Raw genomic sequence first — 23730 nt, 5'->3', positions numbered from 1 at the left:
GTTCACACAGGCCAATGAGTTCAGTGGAACTGTATTGATTGCCCTGTTTCTGCTTAGGTATGTCGATAGGGTGCACAGGGCAGGTTTCTCTTGTAAGATATTTCTGCCAGGTAGCTTGTAACTAGAACAAGCATTGAAAAGAACAACATTCTGCTAAAGATCTCTTTAAAAAACTGATTACAAAAATCAGTTAAAAAACTGATTACAATATACTAGCAAAAAGAGATTCAGGTAATGGACAAAAATACTAGTATAGCTTGCTAGGAATGTAAGAGGTTCATATCACAGTGAGCATTAGCTCAGAAATGTAATGGGGCTTAGACCCTAGGATAACTCCATTTGTCATATATCATAGCATATATCCTCTTCACAGTGTGTTACCATTGTAAATGTTAGCTGTGCATCTGTGAGATTATTGTTTAAATCATTTTATCATACTACAGCTCATAAAAGCATTCTGTGCCTAAAAACAGTCTGTGGTATCAGGAAAGGCATCTTTCAGCATCATTTTAATATGATTGTTTTGATAATATTGTAACAGGATCAGAGCTGATGCCCAAAGCTCTTTCTACCAGAATAGTTGGAGGAATATGGTGGTTTTTCACCTTAATCATAATCTCATCCTATACTGCCAACCTGGCTGCCTTCTTGACTGTGGAGAGGATGGAATCCCCCATTGATTCAGCAGATGATTTGGCAAAGCAAACCAAGATAGAGTACGGGGCTGTTAGAGACGGATCCACAATGACCTTCTTCAAGGTAAGATGGCATCAGCCAGCTCTGTACAGCTGGGCTGACTCAAGGCCCTCCAGCAAGAAAATAGTGAGATAGAATCACAAGATTTGAAAGGATTAGCATCATAGGTGAATACATCATTTGCGCAAATCCATAGAGGATCCTTCAGCAATATTTAAGTAAAAGATGGAGATTTTCCCCCAAGACATATGGAGAAACAATCTGATGCTGTACTGTCGTGAGGCACAAGCCTGTGCCTTTGATGGGAGGATCTGAAGGGAACGGGGGCATAGACCTGAAGACATTCTGCTCCAGGTTGCTTCTCAGGGTGGGATCTCATCTCCTTCCAGCCGCTTGGCCAAGATCACTTCTGGTCACATTTGTACCGCAGGCAATAATACAGTAAAATGCAGTAAAATGCAAATTTGTCCCTTTTTTAAAATGGTCCATGGTCAATACCACACAGATTATTAATATATGGGCTACATGCACACATGAACACATCCATAAGTAAAAGATCCTTTTCTGTGGCTAATTGCTTTGTAGATAACTGCATTTTTCTTTTTTTTTTTAGTATTAATATTAATTACATACAAAATGGATTAATCTCATAAAATGTCAATGTGAAAGCAAACAAGCTATAAATACAGGAGACATGTGAAAAAATCCTGTGACAATTAGAATTAATTAGCAGCTTCATCAGTAGTCTCAGCAGGGAAGTTAAACACTGAATGAACTGGTATCAACCTTTTCACCATAGCATCTAAGAACGATGTTTATAGATAGTCAAATATGACGTGCCTTTGAAGAGAATGAGACACTGTGAGGAAGCAGCATGTGGGGCAAAATAATACCTGTGCCACGCATGATCCCTCTCATCTGCTACTCCAGCCCAAGCCCCCTGCCCCGCTTTAACCACAAGCCCTTATGCTTCCACATGAGGCAAAATGCTTACACACAAAAAGGATCTTGGCTAGAGTATTTGGGTCACCTCTCAAAACCAGTAATGCTCATCAAGGACATTCCAATGATGTAATAGATCTGATGGTAGGCTATCCCTGCTGGAGCTCTCAGGCATGAACTGCCCTTATAATGGCTCTCCTGTGGCTGAATAGAAATGTTTCCATGCTGAAAGAAACACACAAACTACAGTATTTTTCAGAGCCTAGTTATAGTCAGTTCTTTAAAGGATGAGCTGACATTTCCATTAAGATATGCTGGGAAACCCATCTGAAGATATTCCTGCAAACTGCAGGAGAAAGCAGCTGTGCCACCTTCTGAAGGACTCTGGGAAACATCCTTGGTCTAAAAGCTCTTCACTGCCCAAAGATGGTCACTGCCATTGCTATTCTGAAATCAAATTCAGCATCAGAGAGAAAACTTCAAAGCCTGTTGCTTCCGTATATTTTTAGAGGAAATAGCTCCTGAATTTCATGAGAAATTCAGAACAATTTTCTAGAGCTGCTTCCAGCTTTACACTGATTTTTTTTCCACCATTAATCTCTGAGGTTAAAATTTGTAGGCTTAAAAGAATGTGAGACAATAAAAAAAAAAGGACAAGGTGATTAAATATTTGTATGCTATAGATGCTAGCTTACTTGTGCCTGAAATACATGTGTACACAAATACAAATGAAAGGATACTAGGTTTTGTACAGAATGGAGGTGGATTCTCTGGAACAGCGAAAGTGAGATAGTGAAAGATGCATGAAAAACACAATTTATCACACTTGTAAACCAGTGACATGTACACAGTGTTATAGAAAAGGTGTTGTTATTTTTATTAGAGAAACCCTTCAAGATTTTCACAAGATTAGGATTTCTTTATGCTGTCCAAAACTTAATAAAATAAAATAAAATAAAAATCACAGAGTAGTCTCTGTACAATAAGTACCATAGATACTTGTGTATGCAAAAGGAATACTGTGTGCTCTGTGCGGGAATGACTTTGCCTCCCCTGGACTGTGAAATACTGTATATGCTTCTTGACATAAGTAAGCACACCCCCACACACACACCGGGGAGAGAGACCTGGGAAGTAGGAGAAGGCAAGGGTAAGGGTTTCTGGGCAGCAGTTACTCCTGTGCCCACATTGCATGTGCATTATGGTATAGTTTAAGAAAAAGCACCTTTGCCATACCAGTTCTAGAGAAGACACCTGGAATAACTCTGCCTCTTTTTTGGGAGATGTGAATTCCTGACCTGGACTGGACAGTTTCCCCTGAGCTGTTCCATGCTGCAATGGACTCCGGGAACACCCTAATGCCCAGGAGTACCCCCTGATAGCCATACCCCTGGGATTCAAGGGCTGGAAGAGCTGAGCTGGGGTGAAAGTTGCTTTTCACGATGGGCAGCCTGTGCTGCAGAAATGGTCCTGCCACCTGGGAGTGCTGATGTGATGGGAACAGGGAAAGGAGGAATCAGCACAAGCAGGTGCAACAGCAGTAAAAATATCCTGCAGAAGGGTAGCGCAGGGCTGGTCATTATTTCAGGTGCTTCCTGTGTTGCAAGATTTGGTTTAGCTCAGGGCTATGTACAGTACTCAAACCAAGAAATGCCAAGAGAAATAGAAGACTCTTTCAGACCAATATTTTTTTAAAGAACAACCATGACACTCCAGGAATTCCTCACTATGGAGGAAAGAACAAGAAGAAAGTCCCTTCCATGCAGGGCATCAGATGAAAAGACCAGAGGAGCCTGATTTTCAGGACTGTAAGAGACACACTTGGCAAAAGGCTTTCTGAAGACATCAAATTCAGAAAAAGATTCTGACATGAAGAAAACTCTGAAGGACTTTGGTTTAAGACATTGTGCTTAAAGCAGCAGCAGGAAGCCCCTGAAAGATGACATTACCCAATGCAACAACTGGATGTGATACAGGTTGGCAACCATATGAGAAAAGCAAGGTACTTCCACTGCTTTTCTGAAAATTTGTTCTGCATTTATTCAAGCTTCAATCACTTTTTATTTAGTCTTGTTTAGAATGCATATACTAACAGTTGTGGTTTTCCACTAATTTTGAATGCCTTACACTAGTATCCCTGTTGTAACAATGTCCTCAGAATAACTATTGTTAAAGAGGTAATATTTTCTAGAAAGCTTCTGCAGTGACTATGCCTTCTACCCGGGTATTGGGGGTAATGAAAACAAAAGCAATTGAAATTATTTGTGGGTAAGAAATGGAGTTCTGACCTTGAAAAAATCTCAGAGTCAGCCTCCTCCCTGTACACAGATCCCAGATCCAGCCATACCAGATGAAAATACCCAGAAAACAGGGCCTGGACAGTTAAGGAGTGCTCCAGCAAGGGGATGGGATTTTAGGCACGTGAGCCAGCAGGATCTCAGGCAGCATTCACCATCTGCATGAATGTCCAAATTTGGGAAAAGTCCAACAGAAGGCAAGATGTTTCACATCCACAAATCATGACACACACAAACTGCTGTCCTGCTGTTTTAAACATGTCTATAAATCTTCCATTGCTTTCTTGCCCCTCTGTGATAATAGATCTTAATCTCATGTTGTAACTCTTGCCAGCCCCTACCTTCTGATGTGCAGACATGTTTCCTCTGAAATCAATGAGAATTTGAAGGCCAGAAATTGACATATGATCTATCCTGAAAAAAAAGGGAGTTGGCAAGCTGAGAAGCTCTTTCTTGCAAACTCATCTGAATATGGAATACATCCTTCCAGTAAATTCAATATCAGACTCAATCTACTGCATAAACTTATCATCAATTTCAAAAAAATATTCCCAACTGAGCAGTAAAAATTGTTTCTACTAGTAAAGAGCCACTTAACCATCTTCAAAGCTTAGCGGTATCCTGTGGCTTACCAAACTTAAGTGGAATTTAGGCAACACTCACAGGTGTTGAATTTACAGGTGAAGCATATTAGCATTTAAAGCTCAAAGAACCAGAAAATCAACTTGTCATGGGAATCCCCCATCCACTGGTGTTTAATAAGCACATATAGTCTCCACACAGTAAGTCCAAAATCAGCTGTGATGGCTACAAACCAAAGATAGGGCCCATGAAGGAAGTGAGTATCTACTGCCTCAGAACTGGGGAAATGTAAGTGTGTGGAGGACCTTCAACCCATATTTACATTAAAGACTTGGTTTGTGTGTGTCGGGCTCATGCTAGGCTGCAGCACAGAGTAGTTCTACTTTGCTGTCTTGTGACAAAAGAATTTCTGTTTACAGTTTCTAATGGTCCAAGTGACATTGTGTGCTCCATGTTGTTTGAGAGCGTACAAGAAAGAGACAGGTTTGATCATGTTAGCACTGTGAGAGCACTTGAAGGTTTTTCGTTTGCAGGTAGCACACCTTGAGGGTTGCAGGCACAAGGCTCCCACCTGTCCCTAAGCAGGTTCAGGGGTTTTTTCATATCCTCCAACAAAGGCAGAAGTGCGAACAAGGGGGCACTGGCACTGCCTTACCCTGCAGGGTGCCTTGTGAGCTCCCACAGCACAGGGAAAGAAGGGGGAAGGAAGGGATATTCAACACTGTATAGAGGCAGCTGGGGCTGCTGGCATCCCACTTCCTTGCGCATCTGGGCATTGACACAGGACATGTACACGCTCATGGCAAATTCCCCCTTAACTTCAGTGGGAGGAGGATGAAGTCCTTAAGTCTGACTGTAATGGAAAGCAAAAAGCAGAAGTTTGCTTAGAAGCCATTTTGAGTTTGTTTCTCAAGCTTTATCCTTGAAGCACATGACTTCTAGGCAAGTGGTATCACAACAAAAGACCCAGTACTTGATTCATCATCAGGCTTTTGGAGTAGTGCGTTTGCCCTCGCAAATGCTGTTGCGCTCAGAAGCAGTGGCTTCTGCGTGCTGCTTCTGAGCGCAACAGTATCCAGCTGCACTAATTTAGCTGGGTTATGTGCTGTAATCCATGTAACAGCATTAGCCCAAAAAACTTCAAAGCACTTCATAGCCGTGCCAGTAGTGAAGTTCCTGGCACTGCAAAGAAAGTGAAAAATGAGATTCCTCAGCATAAAGCACAGCAAGAGAGAAAAGCTGCAGGAGGGAAAACCCTGCTACCAATTCTCTTTGACAATGTGCTATTTGCATCGGTCACAACAAAAGGCTGAGGAATATTTTACAAGTGTAATTTGGGTGCCAGTGTGATTCTGTGCCCTCATTTTCCCTCCTCAGAAATCCAAAATATCAACATATGAGAAGATGTGGGCATTCATGAGCAGCAGGCAGCAGACAGCGCTGGTGAAGAACAATGATGAAGGAATCCAGCGTGTGCTCACAACAGACTATGCGCTGCTAATGGAGTCGACCAGCATAGAATATGTGACTCAGAGAAACTGCAATCTCACCCAGATTGGGGGGCTCATTGATTCGAAAGGCTACGGCGTGGGAACTCCTATTGGTAAGATGCTTTCCAGCACAGGTGGTGTGGAGCGCAATCAGCAATGTCCCCTTCAGAAGTTTAGATGGCCATTTGAATCATGCCCTAGTCCTTTAGAAACCTTTCACATCAAAAGAAACCCTAGGAGCCTCCCTGTAGGCAAAACATCTACTCTTGCCCTGCTCATCTGCAAGCCGTAACTGCTAGCAAGATGGAATATAGCAGTCCAGGCTACATCTGCGGAATGAGGTCGAGTGACCTGCTTGCCTTCTGGAGCATCCCATTCATAGCAAACTGGGTACACTTTGTGGTGCTCAAGGTGCAAGTCGCTCTACTGAAATTTGGTTTGGTTTGAGAAATCAGGTAGTGTCTCTGGGAAAACAGAAGTGGGCAGGACAAATGTTATGTACCATGTATTCATCCTCGAGAAAGCTGTATGAAAAGAGATGAAATTCTGATCAGTTTGATGACCTCCAAGTAACACATAAGAACAGCAAGAAGCAATTGCAAAATTCTGCATCTGCATCAATGATTTCAATATTTTGAGCTAAGTGGAGTCTTAAGACTTCCAATCTCTGTGATATCTTTCCAGCAGACATTTTTTAGCATATCTGGTGTCCTTTTCAAGATCTTGTAATTGTAGAGAATTAGAAAGTGTGTCAGACTTTTTGTGCTGTATTCTTGTGAATAATCGGCACTGGGCAGCCAGATATTTTTCCTGTATAATATACTTCTCCATACTGCTCATATATGCATTTACCATGCCACACTCACTTAATAGCTATGCAATTTTATTGTCTTCAAAGCACTATCAGTTTACACAGATATAGCAGGTGAAGTATTTTGTCCATCAGTTTCTTAGTAGAGCAGATATGAATAAGGGAGAAACACCACTGCACTTTGAACTGTGATTCTTTATGCTATTGAGTACCTCAGATTGCCATGCAGATAAAATTTTAAGTCTATTTTTCCACTGGCTATGTTAGAACAGCCTGCTCACCCTGAGGAAAATGATACCAAAGCTAAAATCCCAAATAAAGAAAAATGTACGGCAAAAGTTTCATTGCAGTTATAAAGCTGCCACAATTTAAACCAAGAACAATGAAGGAATAATTGGAACAGATGGTAGTCCTCAGAGAGAGCACATCCGTTGGAAATACAGCTGTGAAATGTATTTATAAGATGTTTCTTGTATGATAAATGTGCTTTAATTTTTTCATAAGGAAAACCAGCAAAATTCAGGGGAATAGATATCTCCAAGCCTTGTGGAATAATGCAGTGCCATTAGGCATCTTAAATTCTTAAATGATTGATTTCATAAACAAGGTAAGCTGTGGAGATCCTTCTACAATTCAGATGGGCCCCAGAGGCTCTGCTGGTTTTCTCACAGCATTCAAGACTATTGATTTCAGAAGCTGTATAGAAAAAACAAACAAACTAACAAAAAAAAACCCCACCAAAAAACCAAAAACTTGTCCATGACCCATAACACCGAAGTTTCAGCAGGTCTAAACTGGTGTCTGCGTTTGTTCCTTCAGCAGAATGCACAAACACATGGCTAGAGTTTTCAGCAGCAAACATATGCCCCACACTCCCAAATTTCCAGTGAATGAGCTGAATATCAACACTGTTTGGCTCCCAAAGAAACAAGAAGGATAATTTTTGAAAGTTCTACAAATCCAGGAAATGTACTATTTTATCAGAGCATCTTCTGCAAGTAAAAGACCTGCAAATATAGGCTGTCTTCCAACTTCTTTGTGCTGAGTTCGGATAAAGAGGATTTAGGTACATCAACAAATGTCTCTGTTTATGTTCATTAAAGAGCCAATGGGTCAGAGAGAGGAGGGCTTTCATCAGATTCTTGGCAAAGACCATTACTAATTAAAAATCTGCTGCAATGCTTGATGGTGAACTTAATGCACTCTCGAAGTACTGCTGTAGCAAAGGCACCTCTAAGCAAAACCTGTGCAAAACGTCACCCTGTGAAGAATCCAGTTGAAGAAAGCAACATTATTATAAATGTCAGGATAGGTACTAATTCCAGTATCCCAGCCAGTGCTGATGCTACTAATTCTAACATTAAAGCTATTACCAGTTACTTGGGAGACTGCTAAGAAAGTAGATAGATGCATTTCTTGGCCTGAGAGGTAAGTTGTTAATAGCTCAGAGGCCATAAATGATATGCTGAATATTCAAAGAGGTGTTGAGATGGATTTGTGTGCAGTTTTAATGCTCACCAATAAAACATCACCAATCCAGCACTCCAGGCACGCTTGACAAACCTTAAGAGCACACGTAGAAATATAGATATACCTGTTACCCTCAAGATGAATTGCGATAATTCTGCTGGCAACATAAGCATCACAAGAAAGAATGAATATCTCCACAAATCCTGCACTGTGACCGAGGCTGCTTCACTTTACCTAACAGCTATGTCCTTTCAGACAAGGGAAAATAGAAGAGTCCTACAATCCTACAAACAGTCTTCAGCTATCAGGGCGACAAACCTCACCTAAGGTAGTAACTATTCTGTTCTTTCTTCTGAGAGGCACTGGTGTTTTCAGTGGCAATAATTCACTTCTCTGTTTTTGCAGGTGTTTCTGTTTTATTTTCTGTTGGGCTTATTTTTGGTTCTTTAATAGCATGCATAGAAATCATCTGTACTTACAGCAGGCGTATTTTCCTTTCAAAGCTGGCTACCTCAACCAGTGGCTGCTGATTGCTGGCTTCCCAGATGGACTTTGTATAATCTGACATGTCTCCTGGCATCTGTGGTCACAGCATGTCCTAGTGCTGGCAGTAAGAGACACTGAAAAATAGCTGAGTGTTGGCGCAACAAAACAAAGAACTGCAATGTTTTTCACACTGATCCTCCTCAAACAATGCTGTGGGCTAAAGGAAATGGAAAGCAGAGAGAGGGACTTGTATTCATCGTACAATTATTTTTAATAATGTCCTGCATGGCAACATGAGAAAGAAAACTGAAGCTGTGAGGCCAGGTTTCCAAGGCTATTTAGCATAAAGACACAAAAGCAGTGCCTAGTGAGATTTTTCTTAAGTCTATGTGTACCTTGCTATCACTCAAATTCTGGCACATGTTCTGCCTTAAAAGTTTGTTTACCTTGATCAGATTGAGAATTGCAACTGCTTTAATTTGCAGAAAAATGTGACTTTTGGTAAAATTACTGTTTAAGAAAACACTCTCATTAATGTGCTAAAGGAGAGGAAAGGATGGAAGGTAGTTAGCTACGTGGACAAATGGCTGGTGACACTATTTCAGCCCAGACACTAAATGCTTCCAACTGCAGGAAGTCCAAGATGTTAGGATCTGGAGGTACATACATGCCTTTGGTGTCAAACAGCCTTTCTTGTAACCCTCTCCTGCTTGCTATCATAAAATGCTTGCCACATAAAGTCTCTCTCACAGTGCCAAAACCAACTTCCACTTGTCTATTTTAATTACTACCAGGATTGCTGCTGTTATTGTTGATAACTTAAATTTCTGGCAGCATAATATAATCAGTAGCAATTTCCTTTAGCTAAGTGCTGCTCCAGAAGCCGGGTGAGGGGCAAGCCTCTCCTTTGTCCCTTTCTGGGGCGACAGCCTTGTGCTCCTGCAGCAGCACAAGTTGGCTGAAGGGATGGCAGAGATTTTGGGAGATGGAGAGCCAGAGCAGAGTGTGTGAGAGGCAAACCTGAACAGACTGAACCACCCAACGTGACCCAGCTATTTGCCAGATACAGTACAGGCCCATCAATGCTGCTGAGCCTGAAGACACATCATTTAGCAAGCTGTTGGCCTGCAAAAAAAAAGCATAAAATAGTTTCTATTTTCAGCTTGCAGTGCTGACACTGTTGCAAGTCATGGAAAAGAAGACTTGGCCGCCCATTGTTCTTATAAGCTGTTAGGTAGCTGGAGTTGTCGTCTAATGCAGGTATAAATGAGAAGAGAATGTATCTGTCTGTGGGCTTTTCTTAGACAGCTACTCATTTTACATGCAGTAGGAAAAATAAACAGATGTTGAAGTAAATAGGAGAGATGCAAAGTGGAAAGCCTCAAAGGATGCTCAAAGCAATATTCAAACATGATATGGAGGAATTACTTAGCAAGAAAACCCACAGCCAAGGCTTAAATAAACCTCGGTAGGAGAGCCTAGAAATTATAATAAATTCTCAAATAACCACACCAAAGGAGCCTTCTGCTTTCCAGTCCCCAGGGCAGACACCAACAGATAATCCTTTTCCCCCTTCCAGCTGAAAAAATCCCAAGACTTCTAGCTGGAATAATCAATCTTGTGATAAGGGAGCACTTTTGCTTCATATAGCAGCAGCTTGCTCCCTCCCTGACTTCACTTTGCTGCGGCCAGCACTGACAGGTCTTGCTCTCCCCTTGCAGGGTCTCCTTACAGAGACAAGATCACCATCGCCATCCTCCAGCTCCAGGAGGAGGGAAAGCTGCACATGATGAAGGAAAAGTGGTGGCGAGGCAATGGCTGCCCTGAGGAGGACAGCAAAGAAGCCAGTGCTCTCGGGGTGGAGAATATTGGGGGCATCTTCATAGTGCTCGCTGCAGGGCTTGTTCTTTCGGTGTTTGTAGCCATTGGTGAATTTATATATAAATCAAGGAAAAACAGTGATATTGAGCAGGTGAGTCATCCATTCCCAGCTTGCTTATGTTTCTGGGAGGCTGATTTTTGTGGATGTGGAGGTGACTGCATTATATATCTCTGCTGGAGTGCAGATTTTGTATTACTGAACTCTCACCATGCATTTCTCACACTAAGGATAAATAACTTATGAATAAGAACAGGGACATACCTCACCCACAGTCCAATTAGTGCTCCTTAGTATGGCAGTGCAGAACAAGAGCAATTAATTTCTCAAACAGTTTCTGCTTGATCTTTAAGACTTAAAGTATAAATTACATTGGAAGGAAATAAAAAACAACTGTTGTTTTTTTTTTCATATGGCATTAGCATCAGCCCTTTGAGTAACAACAAGAGTGTACTTCCAAACCCCCAACTGTAATTTTTCTCTTGCTCTAGAAAGCATTTTTTTCGTAGCCAGGGATTTATACACTATGCTGAATCATGCATTTTAAGGCAGGGAGTCCTACTGAAAGTTGATGGATGCCACAGGAAAGTAAGATCGTGGAGCCAAAGAAATTCTGCTTATAGATTCAAGGAAGTATAAGGAGCAATTTAAAAGGGCAGAGGGAAAACAGAGGAAATGCTGCGTATAAATCATGCCTTGAGTGTTACAGCTGTTTGTGAGATAGAATCAGTCATGAAAATAGATTGTAAACACCCGTTTACTGAACCACCAGCCACTGTAAAAGAAACAAGACACAAGTCTGTTCTTGAAGTTGTCCGCCAGCCCTCTTACTCTGGTTGCCTTCCCTGGTGCTGGTTTGGTTCTGGCCATATCCTGGACCCTGATGTGGCCCTGTTTGGCTCAATTGCCATCGCTGCCCTGGTCCTTTTCACTTCAATAGGACTTATCGTAGGGACGAGGGTCACATTGCACTGCAAGTGGCCTCTGATGCAGTCATCAAGAGGCAGGTTCATATAACCTAACTTCAGGCTTCTAGACACCAGGCATCTACTTCAAAGTGACTTGTTTAAACTCACTTTGCACTTCTAGATCGTAAAGACAGGAGGTTTTCCTTGGGGAATTCATGCTCTTCATCCAAGGTATAATCCTGCAAGGCTGCTGATAGAAATGCCAGAAATGACTGTTGAAGAAAATAAGCTTAACAAAGGCAGGAGGGGTGAGTGAGAGGAAATGGGGAACATTCTGATCTCGGTCTCAGGGGTGCAGTTTACACTGCATATAGCAATGGTGCTGAGATGTGAGAGGGATTGACACTTCAGCAAAAACAAGCAGCCAGGGCTGAGGGCCTCGAGAGGATAACGTCTGATTTTGGGTAGGATAAATCAGCTGTATCTCCTTGCTTCTAGTAGGGGATCACCGTAAGCGAAGGCTACATGCCTGCTGTTCAGACAGCTGAAAGGAAATGAGATGAATCCCACCACGCGTCTTCATTTTCCAAACATCTCTTGCTGTTATTTTGGATCTATGATGCCTAATGCCAATGTTAGTGAACTTGGTCCTCACAGTATCCTGCAGGAGAGAGCAGCTCCTGACCGTGAAGACATCTCCAAGTGTGCATGAGCAAGCCCTTGTTAAAGGCAATGGCACTGTCTACGAACAACAGACACAGCTCACGTGGAGCAATTTTGCAGGCCGTATTAATTAAAGTGTCCCTGTTTTGGAATAAGTCAAAGATAAAGGATGACTGTATTTTAGACATTTTGCAGCTTTCTGATTAATATTTTAACCCTATAGGACAGTTTTAGCACAAAATACATAAAGAATGTATCTGTGTTTCATTCATGTCTCAGGAGATCTTTCATTCAAACATGTTTTAGGGAACAGTTGCAGCTAATTAAAATGCTTAGTATAAATGCTAATAGATGCAGAATATCCTGGAAACTCTTCAGGAGTCTGAGAAAGTCCTGAAGTTATAATTGCAGTAGACCTAAAGCTTTATATCATGAGAGAACATTGATTTACTTAGCAATATGTTGGGTGAATAACATAGTATTCAGGGATACATACATACATACATACACACACCATTTCAGAAACTAGTACTGTTTGTTTCACAGCAATGTATTGCTTATTATATATAGGCAGCCTCTTAATAATTAAAATCTTTAAGTGAGCTAATGTGACAACATCGTACTTCTTTTCCAAAAGTAATTTTACAGAAAGTAGAAAACCAGAGATTCCAGCGTTACTTTCTGATTTCTCTCAGTTCATTTTATTTTTATTTTGGTGAAATAAGAAGCTTAGATGGAAAATGCTATATAGTGTATATTATCACTAAGCTAATCCAAAGCATAAGTCAAGTGCAATCTATGACTTTTCTATTTCCACAAATAGAATCCCTTTTGATTTAAATAGACTTTGAATCTCATTCTCATGTTTGTTTTTAATTTTACTTCTTTCATTTATTTATTTTCTCCATTTTTCTTTTTTTGCATGCAAGGCCTTTTGTTTCTTTTATGGACTACAGTGTAAGCAAACCCATCCGTCCAACTCCACATCTGGCACCACCTTATCTACGGAGTTAGACTGTGGCAAGTTAATCCGAGAGGAGCGAGGGATTCGAACACAGCCCTCAATTCACACTGTATAGTCAGGAAAGAGAAAAGGTGTGTCTGATGGAAAACATTAAACTTAAACAGTACACATAATGGCAAAGGTTGTACTCACCAACACATAGTTAATGACTTCAAAGTGCCTCTTGCTTCAGCAGGAGATAAGTTTATCTAACACAAATTGTCAAAGTCTTGGAAATTTGGGCAGTTTAAATGCATATCACAGAAAATAATTACACCTACAGCAAAAAGCGAACACAATAGAGTGTGTAGATTTTAAGAATTATCACAGTCTCTATGTACAATTATCATCGTGTCATTTCATGGAGTAAATCACCTTTTTCAGGTAAGAAAAATTATTTACCTCCCTTTCATCTCGTACCAAACCTAAGTAAACCCATGGCAATCACATTACTAAAAGCATGGAGAAATATTTTGCTTGCTTTCTGCCAAAGCATTCAGCAAGAGGGCCAGCCAGTTCTTTATAAACCTCAGAAAACAACCTGCAGGGCTCCATTAACTTTCTGAACCCCTATTATAAGCAGCCAGAGATTCTTAGCTGGCATATCTTATTCCCAGTGTCAATATTTAATGAAGTTTAATTTATCCATTTAAAATTCATTAGCCAAAGCCTCCAAGTAACTATCACAGCATAAAATCCTATCCACCAGTTAAATTTTATGCCATGTAACCATTAACATTTAAGAACATATTCAACAAAAGCACCCTCAGGCACCCACAGTATATACCTTTTACAGGACGATGTTCACTATTGTAAGGATTTGTAACTTAGAAATCTCCTTTGAGGCAAAATCAGGATATCAATTTATATCAAATAGGAAAGCGTTGGCATTGCTTTGCATATTGAAACACAGTAGGAAACTTTTGTGTAGGAAGTTGGTACTGAATGCTTTTTATACCCTTGAAAGATAACAATTTGATTTCCTCTAGTCCTCAGCTAGCCTAGGGACTGCCAAGGCAGGAGACAATATGTTGTTGCCACCAAAAACCACATGACAATTTGAGATACACAAAATGTATATAAATGCCAGCTTGTAGGGTGTCGTGAACCGTGGCAAACCATGTTTTCAAAACCTTATTGCCTTTTATCTGTATCACTTATTATATCCCAGCTTACCACCAGTTTCGCTAATTCATTTCCCACTCCTCACACCTACTTTATGTTTTTTTGCCCAATGCAGTTCCTCCTCATCAAACAAGTTAATGATCTGTTCTATTGAGGGGCTATTTCTGCGCTCTACTGCAATTAGAAAACTTGTTCAAGTGGATGCCGTCACACTCAATCGCCGAAGTGCTGTGGTGAAGCTCCGCTCCCCTCTGGAATCGTTTCTTTTATACCTGGCTCCTGAGAAAAGCCAGAGCATACAGTGACATGTGTTTTCCTTCTATCCATGTCACAATTTTGGTCAGCACTATTTATGCTGGCAGCCGGCTTAAGTATTCTTCGTGTCAAAGATGTATTGCTCAGAACTATGCTGTACCACTTCTTCTCTGCCGGTGCTCATTTGTGTACATGAGTGTTTATGCTCCACTCCAGACACTGCAGGAAATTGTCTTGCTCAAAATGGCATTTTAACTTGTTTGAATAGGGCCTTGAAAGCTTTGGTTCTTCATAAAATGAGCCTTCTTACCAGCAAAGACCTGAATTACATCTTGCAGTATATCTGATTTAAGAAAGCACTTTTGTTTGCAGTTTCCCAGTAGAAGACTTAAAACTAATTAAATTCAGCTTCTCTCAACTCCCAGAGGAGAAAGAAAATTCCTAACGTGTTTACCTCCATCATGCTCTATGCAAGAAATCCTCTGGGTTGTAGCTTCGACAAGTTTTCTAACTGCTTTTTAGATGAATGCAGAATCCAGAATTTTTCTGTCACTTTTTGGGTAAACATCTTCATATCTGTCAAGGAAACAGTCACATTGTTAGTAACAGTCATTGCTTCCCCTTGACTAGCTCCCCACAGACTTTGTCTTGCCTGTGGGAATTACAAAGCAGCTCCTCTTTTCCCTATCAGAGCTTCATGTCTAGCTACAAAAGAGTTAGTAAAAAGTCTTACTTGCTCCATAGCAGCTATGCCAGCAGCTGAGCAGGATGACACCAGAGTGCTAACAAATCTATGCTTCTAAAGGCATTTCTTGCAAGATTTGCTGTGGTTCCAGGAAAAGGCAGGTGCCTTCAGGTTAACAGCAAGGCTTGAGGAAAGCACAGCCCATAGCATCTCCCATGAAGTGCATGGCACCTGGGAGGACTCCTGCATAGACGTAACAAGCTTCAGGAAGAAGTGTTAAAGCATTCAAAGATTTTCCTCTTGTCAACACTCTAAGCTTCTATGACCACTATATTTTGAATTTTGGCCACAAAAAAACTCTGTTCACAAATACAGATGGTCACCATTGCATCTTCCTAACTTGCAGCCTTGCAACTGCATCCAGGACCCAGTAATAAATCCAGATCCTTTCTCAAGTGTGTGTCAACGTGGGGACCTTGCTGTGCAATCAGCACAGAGACAACAACTCTGCCTGTGATGGATGAGCCACAACAGACTCAATTAGCCCTAGTGCTGTGGTGCCAGTAAAGCATAGCCATTGCTATTTGGGGAGAAATGTGGCTATAAACATACACTTATGTCCTTTTATATTATTTTTTTGTTTTGCTGGTCCTGCATTTTACTCAGAACTCCCAAAATAATCAAATTAATAAGTGTTTGCAAAAAATGGCATATGATGTGACACACAGAAGCCACCTACCATTGAAAGCAAAGGGGCTGTGAATAAACTAGTGCCAAGCCATTGACAGGTTGGTTTGGCTGTGGTCAGTGTGCCTACCTTTACTTAGGGCAGTTCTTGCCCTCATTAAACAGTCTGCAAACCAATTAGGCAAAGGTGCCGGGGGAATGAGGGAGAAAGGATGAAACGAGAAGAATGAGAGTAGCAAAGGCACTACGATCACCATTTCAGAGACCAAGGAGGCGGGTGGATTAACAACACACCTGCACCACAGAACTAGACCAAGCACAGCAATAATGCCTCCCACAACTAGATTGATATTTCCTCAAAGTACTGCCACAGTATCATGTGCTTGTGCCCTCTCTGTCGGATTAAAGCCTTGAAGATTCATATCTTTAGCTCTTTGGACACAAAGGAGAAGGAAAAAGGGGAGAAGGAAGAAATCCGCTGTCTCACTGAGGTTCTTGTAAAACACAGTTTCTTGTGAAGTTGTCAGGTCTGCAAATTTCTCCTGTTTAATGAACATCAGCTGGAGCCCCTGAGCCCCTTCACTTTCAGGCCATAATCCCACCTCCAAACATGACTGTGGCCATCTGTGCCTTTACTTAACATTACCATTTGGGTTTAGATGGTTTGGGAGACGAGCAAGTAGCTTTACTGTTGGTTTTGGTTTTGTTTTATTTTTTTTCTGGTAAACAGGAAACTGAGGAACAGTTTATATATCTGAGGAAGAGTTAAAATAATCCATGGATTATTGTCATACTGTTTTGACAATCACTGTTCAATATACTCTGACAGTTTAAAAGACTTAACTTAGTGATCTCCTCATGCAATTAGCCACCCATGATGGAATACTCAAACAGATTCTTAATATGCTTCAACAGCACTTTGCTCACTAGGAGAAACTATTTTGTATATTTTTCCTTCAGTGCACTAGATACAAACAAATCACTTTTCTTTCAGCAGAAGACATATGTCCGTGTCCCTCCCAGCTATGGGTCCTTCTGAGGGCACTGCCAAAGAGAAATCCTGACTTCTGTACCTCTTCCTCTGTGCCTGGGCCAGTCACATGTTCCTTGAGAATAAAATCTGGCCCATGTCCTTTGATTTTCATAGTTCTCAGTTCCCCAACACAGTGCACTGGGTTTGTTTTTGTTTTGGTGAGTTGTTTTTTGTTTTGGTGTTGTGATTTGGTTTTTGGTGGGGGGGTTTTTTGGTGGGGTTTTTTTGTTTGTTTTTTGTTTTTTGGTTTTTTTGTTGTGTGGGTTTTGTGGGGATTTTGCGTTTGGTTTTGGTTTGGGTTTGTTTTGTTTTGTTTTTGTAATTTGTTTGTTTTTGAGAGGTGTTAATAAAATGCAATTGAAAATTCTTGATTGCAGTGGTAGCCCAACAGCAAAAGCAGCAGATCGATAAAGCCTGACTACAGATTCTTTTGTCAGACTTGTTTCTATCTATCTTATGTTATTTTTTAAATTTTGAATTTATAATTATCATAACGTTTAACACAATCTTCTGTATGGGAATGTAAGGAAGGATTTGGGAGCTTCATGACCAAGCTTCTGTAGCCTGCTGAAGAGACCATAGGGCAAAGACAAAGAGTCTTACATCACAAGGAGAGCTAAATCTATTCTGTTTTTAAAGGATGACATTTCCTTTGAGACTCACATGCCATGTCCTGCAGCATTTTGACACTGCTAGAATGAGAAAGTTAAGCTGACTAAAAGCAAAATGTTAAACTTATTACTCTATTGTTAAATATATTGCTCAATGCCTGCTCTGTTCTCATTCTGCATGAGACCTCAAAAGTGGACTTAACAGCTTGTAAAAAAATATAGCTTTTTAAAGAAACCCTTTCAGTCTGGCGATCTGAATATGAGACTAAAAGGACAATATATTACCCTTCTAAACTGAATTTTAATGTCACCATTCCCTTTGTAAATGGTACTGTAATTATACTGCAGACATGGAGCTGTTCAGAGAGTGTCTTGGGAGTCCCCGCTGAATGTCTTCCTTGTCTGTGATTTTCCTGTAAATCCTATAGCATTCTGGCTGAGTTTATATTCACTCTTTACCACGGTTTTCTACTGCTTGAAAAGTTCAGGGCAATTCCAGTTTTTAAACATCTGTTCAGTTTCCTGATTGCACACACAAACATGGAGATAAATAGGATTTTGAGATGTGCTGCTGGGGCTCAAAAGAAAGTTCACCTCTAACTGTCCTTCTGAACAATTAACCAAATCCCTGAAAGTTTAAAGTTTCATCTCAGATTGCTATTTTTGATCTTTTGAAGCTCTGTGTGAAGGCAGAGGGGCAGAGAAAGCCCTGTGCCTTCCAGATTTTTAAATGCTTTTTACCACCTCCAACTGGTTTTCTCAAAGGTGGTAGGATCTCAGACACAGGAACATGCACAAAATTGATCAGAGTCGTAGTTATGGCCACAGCCATTGGAAGATCTTTGAAGGATCAGTTCAGGGTCTTAAATCTACGTTTAATTCATTGCTTCAGGTCGACAATACTCATGCCAAAGTTGCTTTAAGTACCTTGAAACTAAGCACAATGTAACTTGAAAACTGCTTTTGTGCTTTTACAAAGCCCAGAGCAGGAGCTGCAAGGTGTAAGACCCAAGCAGCTATCACTGTAGACCTTCCTAATGTCCCTCTCTCAACCCACTGTCTCTGTAGGATGGCTGAGCCCACTCCCATGCTGGGAGTGTATGCTGAGTGTGTGTGTTTCGAACTCTCTCCTGGGTGGTCAACCTACTGGGGCCTTGCACTGCCAGGGTGGGATAGGAGAGAGTCTCGATAAGACAGAGCCTTTTCAGATTTTGAATGTCCTACTTCCATACTTTATTGGGTGGATAAACATGATCAGTTTACAGAAAAGTTCATCCAGAACAGTAATGTTTTTATATTCAGTTTTAGATGTAACTGCTATTGATGAACAATTAGACAAAAGTTTAATTCTTAGGCAAGACCTAGGCATGAAGCCATTCTTAAGAATAGCTTGAAGTCTTTCTGATAATATTTATTTTAAAGTTCAAAACAGAGTTGGAAGTGAAACTAATGGGCACTTCACAAATCATGTAGTCAGATATTAGATACCTCACATATTTAATGTCAGCAATGTGTTTTAAATATCTATCTGTAGATGCAGAATTATCTTCATGGGACTATTTTGTTTATATGAAATTGAAAGGCATTGTGATAACTGCATAGTCTGAATAATATGAATCGGTTTGGAAAATTAAAATACCAGCTTATTACAAGGCAGTAAAATGTATTATTTCATCTGAAAATATCATCCCTGTATGCACATTGCAGAGGCTGATGACTAATATTAAATACACAACATATAGGTTGGTAAGAACAACAGGGAAAGAAAATAAAAATAAACCTATCAATCCTACAAATGGTTTCCCTTATTTGCCATATAGCTCTGGAATCACTTTTTAATCTAGATTTTGAAAGCTCAAATAAAACTAAGATAGTAGAGAGAAATTATCCAAGCTAAGTCAGCCACTTAGAGCACACAGTTTTATTAGTTTGTGAATAAGTGGTGCTACTCTCTAAAAAAGCCTGAACCTACATGGGAATAGCGCCTGTGTTAGGATGATACCTGCTTCACCTGCTGCTTCCAGAGGGCATGGGCCTGCAGCAGATACCTTTAACTCCAGTAGTGCTGGTATTCCTTTATTACATTGTCAAAAGGGATATTTAAATGATAAATGCACCAGCAAATTCCTGGCTATTACCAGAGAGTAATTTGAATTAAAAAAAAAAAAAAAAGCAAAACCCAACAAGAAGAAACCAAACCAAACCAAAAAAGCCCCAACATCCCCCTCTCCCCCCAAAAAACACCAAAAAAAAAAAAAACCCAGTACACTGCCCTGGCCTATGTCTATTACATTTTGGGGATGTCATGATTTAGTGGTTGTTTAATTATGTATACTTAAGAATTTTAGATTAACAAAAATTGAGCATCTCAGAGGAAGAGCATATTAAACTACAGATTTAACATACTATGGGGTCTTAGTCTGTGTGCAGCCACTCCCACAAACAGACATGATGACATATGCAAGATCATACACTTTTAAAATATACACATGCACACTGATGCAGTGATGCCCTGAGCTCATTTGCAGAATGAGGGTTACATATGTTATAAGGAGCATTTATCCTGGAGAGGAAGAAGCACAGTGTGTGGAATTCGCTTCTCTGGTATTCCTTTGCTACCTTAAATGAATGATTGATGCAGGTTACCCTCATACTCTTTTGCATTTGAAAATATTCCTCTAGAATAGCTGGCTACTAGAAAAGCTTGGGTTTTTTCCTTTTTAAATCAGAAATCTGGTTTTACTTTTTTTTAGCCTTGTATACCTGAGGTCATTATTGGATTATTACTGGTTGAGAACTGAGCATCACTTACCTTGCATTGGTATCACTCTAGAAGAAAATTCGTTTTTGATACAGAGAACCATGCCTTTGTGCTGTCGCTGTCATTTTACAAGAGCTGTAGTTTTAACCAGTTGTTTTAAAGCTGATCAGTTCTGCAGTTGTAGAAATGGTTTGGTAGGAAGGATTTATTCAACTTGATGAAGGTAAGAAGGTTAAAGCTTTGTTTCGTACTGGTACCATTACTTCATTTTATGTATAAATAATCTATTTATATATATTTGCATGGAACACATTTTGCATTGCTAGATACTTCCACCTCTTCATGGTTTTTTTTTTTTTTTTTGCATTACATGTAATTATTCCAGCTGTAGATTTTAGAGGATGTCTTTGTTAATGTTGTGATGGTGGGAAGCAAAAAGATTTCTGCTTTCTTTCTAAATCATTCAGCTACCTTATTCTTGTGGTAATTTTCTCCTTTCTTCAACACACAATATTTTAAAAAGATTCTTTCTGAAGAATGAAGAGGATTGAGGACTGTGCTATATTTTAGAATGTCTGATAATTTCATGAGGAAAAATGACTAAACCACAAAGAAATCTTCAAATTTTGTGTTCTTTGTTTTCTCTAGTATACCCATTTTTTTGTGGCTAAGATACATGTAATTTAAAAAAGATAATTTTTCTTTTAAGGTCAGGAGGAAATTTACCTACTGAAAAAGGGTAAGTTTTATGATATGAAACTACCAAAACATTGAAAATGCATTTGTGTAGAATTTCAGAAACATTCACAATCGGCTTTAGTTAAGTCAAAGTTAAATTAAATTCAGTGGAAGTCAAGTTAGGCAAAAAACATGGCTTTGATACAGACTCACCTATTATGCCTTATGGGCTTATTCAAAGCTGGCAGAACTCAGCTAAGCAGCTTTCTGAGCCTGCCAGTAAGAGCTGAGGCCCTTGCTTCTAAAAACCAGCATTTGTGTAAAGGGCATGGTCGAACTCTGCCTTCAGTGAGAAGTGTCTAATGCCATTTATGTCTTCCACCAGTGTCTTTCTTTCAACGCGATAATGGAGGAGCTTGGAATTTCACTCAAGCATCAAAAGAAGTTAAAGAAAAGGTCGAGAACTAAGGGGAAATCGTCATTCACAAGTATCCTTACTTGTCACCAGAGGCGGACACTGAGGAAAGAAACCATAGCGTGAGCAAGAGAGACCCCTTTGAGGAAATATCAGGAAGAAAAATCAAAACAAAAACGTTGCTGCCTACGAGTTGATTGTGGTGGGATTTCTGAAATATAGACATTTACCTTGTTCTTCAGAAATTCTCTGTGGTTTCTTTTTTTAATCTAGAGGTACAACAGTTTAAATGCTCACATAGACTGATGTACTAGTAATCACCTGGGAAGTGTCTCACTATTTCTTTCGAAATGGATTTGTATGCTCACCTATTTTGCATCTCTCTTCCCCTCCCCATGCATTGCTGTATGGCTTTCTAAATAAATAAATAAACAAGAGACAGGGTTCTTTTTTCCAATAATCTGGGAGTGGAATTTTTTTTTCCTTTTGAAGAAAAGATTGCCGTTCTGCTGAGCACAGTTGGTTAGAAACCAGGACCCAGACAACCAAAGTAAAAATTCGTACAATTAAATAATAATGACTACAAAAAGGTACTAAATGCAAAGTCACCCAACAATGAGTTACTCTTATTTTCTCTGGTACTGTAAGGAATACTCTTTGGGTTCTTTTCCATGAGAAACTTGGCTTTCTGTATCTTTTCTCTTTTTAATTTATTTAAAAATATGATTATTAGATAATGCTGTGGCTCCAGATTCTAGATGTTCAAAAAGAAAAACCACACAAGTAACGATCAGTGAACGGGGAAGCCAGCACTGACGTCATCACATGCTGTATCCTCCAGCTCCTGGTACCAGTAAAACAATTCTTGACTTCAAAATGAAAATCCCTTAGAATTTAGAGCCAAACATATTCAATTTATAACAAATCTTGACCAGAAATATAAGAACAACTGACAGGAATGCAGAAAATGCTTGGGAATTGCAACCTTTTCTTGCAGCTGCTGGGGACACCAACAAAATATTTTAACAGTAAAGGACAAATTAAGTCCTTTTTGTGAAGAAAACTGTCTGCAGAACAGCGATGCATTACAGCAGCAGATTCCACCCCTCCATCCATCCTCCAAAAAACTGTACCTTCATATTTCAGCAAGGTGAAGCACATTTATATTTATTGCGATGTTGTCTCTGTGATTAATTCTGTTGTTCCTGGGACTTTTATTGGTGCCAGCTGTTTAGCTCTGAGGATGCCTGTGAAAGAAATCAGGTGAAATGCAGGTACATCCATACTTCAAGGGACAAGGGTGAATGTAGGAGATGGGTGCCCCTTTCGCCCAGTGGTGGGGAAATGTACCCCTGCCTTCTTACATGCCAGGTTATATATTTATATATAGACCTGGTCTGTCCAGAGCTATCCCACCATGACCACCTCTAATCCTAAGGCAAGTCTGTAAAAAGGGAACCAGACGACTGGAGCCACTGATGCTTTTCTATACAGCATATGGAGCTGGGAAAGCCTGAGTTATATCAACAGCATTTGCTTCACTTTGTGGCAATGTTCATTACCCAAGAGCTTCAACGAGGTGTTAAGTTTTATTGTCCTTCTTATATTCCCCAAGGGAACTTAGTGTTTGCCATTGATTACCTTTCCTTTGCATCCCGTGGCCTTTTCCTTTGCAAAAAGAGAAAGTAATGTGAAAGCCTTCGAGTGGAGAAATCTCTTTCCACCCTCACCTTAGCTATAGCTCCCTGCAGCCCCCTCTGGGCTTTTACACCACAATGCATGGCAAGGTCAATCTGCAATGCATGGTATTGCTTACAAAAGCCCTGCTTACAAAGTGATACATTTCAATATTACTGTAGATTAGAAGACACCTCTGTTCATTTAGCCTTTCCATGGGGGTCAAGTTTTCTAAACCTCTTGCCATTACCACTGCTTTCCCCAAGGCTCTCTGTAATTACTCTATATCTTTCTCAAAACACAATGCCCAAAACTAGGTCTGCTTTTCCACCCATGGTAAATTGAGGAGAAAATCATCTTCTTGTGTCTCAAAGGCCATACTGCTTCTCACATACTTTGTGAGGAGATCTGCTTGTCTGAATTGGGTAGGGTGGGTTACCTCCTTGCACAGGCAATGATAATTTTAGTCTGAGTTGAGGGTCATCGCCATATGGAATTGCACATTTTTGTGGCTTTTTTTCTTCTTTTTTACCAACCTTTTTCTCCAGTTTGTCAAGATCAGCTTGTTGCCAGCCA

The 23730-nt window shown here is 40.2% G+C and overlaps 1 protein-coding gene across 6 annotated transcripts in view; it reads left to right on the top strand.

Moving 5' to 3' along the window:
• The window catches only part of GRIK1 (glutamate ionotropic receptor kainate type subunit 1), a 172379-nt gene extending 150442 nt beyond the window's left edge, over positions 1-21937 (top strand). For 2 of the 6 annotated variants that reach the window (XR_003990306.1, XM_030477715.1), the window contains 4 exons: positions 542-759; positions 5895-6120; positions 10496-10746; positions 21448-21937. Coding sequence is in view for 5 of the 6 variants with exons in the window: in XM_030477715.1 (XP_030333575.1) it covers positions 542-759; positions 5895-6120; positions 10496-10746; positions 21448-21603 (851 nt within the window). In the remaining variant the exon portion in view is untranslated. Of the gene's footprint in view, positions 1-541; positions 760-5894; positions 6121-10495; positions 10747-13153; positions 13320-14467; positions 19827-21447 lie in introns of those variants that run through there. The other 4 variants (XM_030477718.1, XM_030477719.1, XM_030477716.1 and 1 more) reach the window with 3 other exon arrangements.
• The last annotated feature ends 1793 nt before the right edge of the window (positions 21938-23730 follow it).

Source organism: Strigops habroptila, chromosome 2 (assembly GCF_004027225.2).
Source record: "Strigops habroptila isolate Jane chromosome 2, bStrHab1.2.pri, whole genome shotgun sequence".
Taxonomy (NCBI): domain Eukaryota; kingdom Metazoa; phylum Chordata; class Aves; order Psittaciformes; family Psittacidae; genus Strigops; species Strigops habroptila.
This window is presented reverse-complemented; position numbering and strand designations above follow the sequence as displayed.